Consider the following 2,864-nt stretch of genomic DNA (forward strand, 5'->3'; position numbering starts at 1 on the left):
AAAAATGTGGCTTTAGTGCAACACCCTAGATATACATTTCCCACATACAGAGAAGAGGCTTTGAAAAGGGACCAAAAGCTGCAATGCTGTGGATTGAGTGATGAGAATGGAGAAAGAGGAAAAGAGCATGTTGGTTGTCTGGGTGAAACAAGTCCAAGAAGCCGGTGGTTTAGATGGAGAGATGCTAAGTGGCCATGGTCATAGATAGAGAACAATTGTTTTTCATTTAATAACAAAAGTTGTAGGTGACCAGATTAAAAGAAGTGATGATGGTAAACTTGTAATGTGAATAAAGTCAATAAACCCCTCCTTATTTTGCATACAATACTCTGCTTAAGAATTGTTTCTTGATTGATTATTAGTTCATGACAAGTGTTAAACATCATGAAATGTATTGACACTCGTTCACACCAATGGAATAAGCTTGCCAATTATTAATATTTGCTTAAATATTCAATTGTCTGAGATTGCAAAAAATAAAAAATAAAAAAGTTGCTTGTGTTACCATATTATTTCACCTTTTTCATTCATTCCAGCAATAGTTATTCCCTCCCACCCCTTTAAGCCATATGGGCATCTTAGTATGCTGGATACTACCATGAAATTTTACAATTATCTTTATATGAAGATGAATCTTTTTTATCATTAGATGATGAATTGTAAGGTTTGATTTTAATATATTGTAAAAGTGTTATTTTTTTAAAAATATAGCTAAACAAACAAAGTACACTTTTAACACAAAAATCTTCGTAAAAAGATATTTTTAACATCTTTATTTGAGTAGTTGTGTCTTAGTCTACCATAGAAGAGAGAAACTTAGCAGTAAACAGTCTAAAAAAAGGGGTTTAGACTGTTAATAAGATCCTTGAAAAACAGGGTTCTAGCCCCTCCTTTTTCTTGTGTGACAATTGCATAAATAAACTTAGATGTATCACATGTCTTATGCTAGGCAATAGGCAGAAGGTAGGCGCATCCCACAATTTCCATGCAGAAGAAAACAAAGGAAACAAATATGTTAGAGGAAATACCCGAATACAACAAGCTAAGTTCTTACAAATTCATCATGTGCATGCTATCAATAATAATGGCCTAATTTGTAGAACTGAAAAAGGAGGAGGACAAATTAGGTTGGAGGAAACCCTTATTATGGACAATTCATTTTGTTTCTCCTTTCTAGATTTAGCCATACACATGTCACAAAGGACACAATAATCTCATGGAAGAAGAAGAAGAAGAATAAGATGTCTCAAGCGCAGCTCATTTTGATTTTCAACATGTGAATGTGAAGCGTTGGCAAACATATCAGAATTGTATGAAAGTAGTGGCTGGCTAAGCTAGTGATTCCAATTCCAATTCCACATGCTATGTTTCAATGTTTGTGGTATCATATATACAATCCTAATTCTAATGAGTAATAACGTAACGTGTTACATCCATAATGTGTTATCTTATGAAGAAGCATAGCTAGCTATTATTGCAAGTCGGCATGGCACTAATTAAGCCACATGCATGTGATTGCAAATGCACGAAAGGAGGCTATTCATGTTCATCAAACTCCTCAATCAACCATGAATCTTTTATTTGCATGCCAATATCTCCATTTTCATCAGCCAAATCAACCTAAACCAGGAAACCTCACACAAAATCAACTCTTTTTATCACATGCTATATTTCTCATATTTCTATTTTTACTTTAAGGATACCACAAACTTAAATTAATCTTAATCTCATGTGATCCATGTTTTATATGACGTAATTTCTTTTGGGACAAAATTTTTTCGCGAATTATTTTCGGATTGTGAGAATTGAATGATTAAAAATATCAAATTTGACACTTTTTTGTGTCGTTGTCAAGAGTAAAAGCAAAAGAAAAAAAAAAAGGATTGAAACGTTGAAATATCAAAATAACTGATGATAAAGAAATACTAGTGTACTATTTATTTTATAGAAAATGCTATTTGTACAATAAAAAAATTAATTCCTTACTTATTGTACCTTTGATAAAATGCAGGATCTGTTTTACGATTTTTTAGTGATGAATGGTCGAATATAATTATATACACAAACTAAAATATTTTTAATTGTAGTTTCTTTTTCTATTGTAACACATCTAAAATTATTAATTTATACAAAAAATATTTTTTGAAACATATTCAAAATCATAAATCTAAAATTTAAATTTAAACATTAAAAAATAATTATAACACATCTAAAATTATGAAATTATACAGAAAATATTTTTGAAACACATCCAAAATTCAGAAATTGCACATGCAAAAATAATTTAACATTGTAATATATATGACTCTTCAAGCCATTTTATTCGATTTTTTATTTCAAAAAAATAAAAAATTTATACAGAATAATAAAAAAAAGTAATGGTGTCAGAGACCCATCCAAACCTTAGGTAAGTTTTTGGTGTGGACGAACGAGGACGTTGACGAGGACGAATGACGAGGAGGAGGAAGATGGCGACGAAGATGAGTGTTGACGAAGGAGAATGCGGCGTTGTGAACGAGCGCCAAGAAGGAAGAAGGCAGCCTCAAGGATGAGCGCGGAAGAAGAAGGTGGCGCGGATGAACGGCGGCAGGGGATGACTTCTCTGTATTTTCGATGTGCGCCTCTGGATTTTCGATGTGGAGCAAACATGATTTTTCTACTTCTTTGAGTGTTTTAATTTGTACGAGTTTAGTTAATAATGAGATGGTTTAAGATTTATTTTAGAATTTTAAAATCAAAATTTTGAATTTTAAATTTTGAATAATTTAATTTTTAGATATGTATTTAAATTATAATATATTAATAATTAAATATATTAAATCTGAAACAGAAATTTAAAATTTAAATTTTAAATTTCAGTTTTT

The 2,864-nt window shown here is 31.0% G+C and overlaps 1 protein-coding gene across 1 annotated transcript in view; it reads left to right on the top strand.

Moving 5' to 3' along the window:
* LOC107624443 overlaps positions 1–450 on the top strand; it is a gene marked incomplete in the record, with an annotated part of 2,551 nt that extends 2,101 nt beyond the window's left edge. Inside the window, 1 exon segment of the mRNA XM_016326937.2 lies at positions 1–450. Within this exon segment, the coding sequence (XP_016182423.1) occupies positions 1–204 (204 nt within the window).

This window comes from Arachis ipaensis, chromosome B10 (genome assembly GCF_000816755.2).
Source record: "Arachis ipaensis cultivar K30076 chromosome B10, Araip1.1, whole genome shotgun sequence".
Classification (NCBI taxonomy): domain Eukaryota; kingdom Viridiplantae; phylum Streptophyta; class Magnoliopsida; order Fabales; family Fabaceae; genus Arachis; species Arachis ipaensis.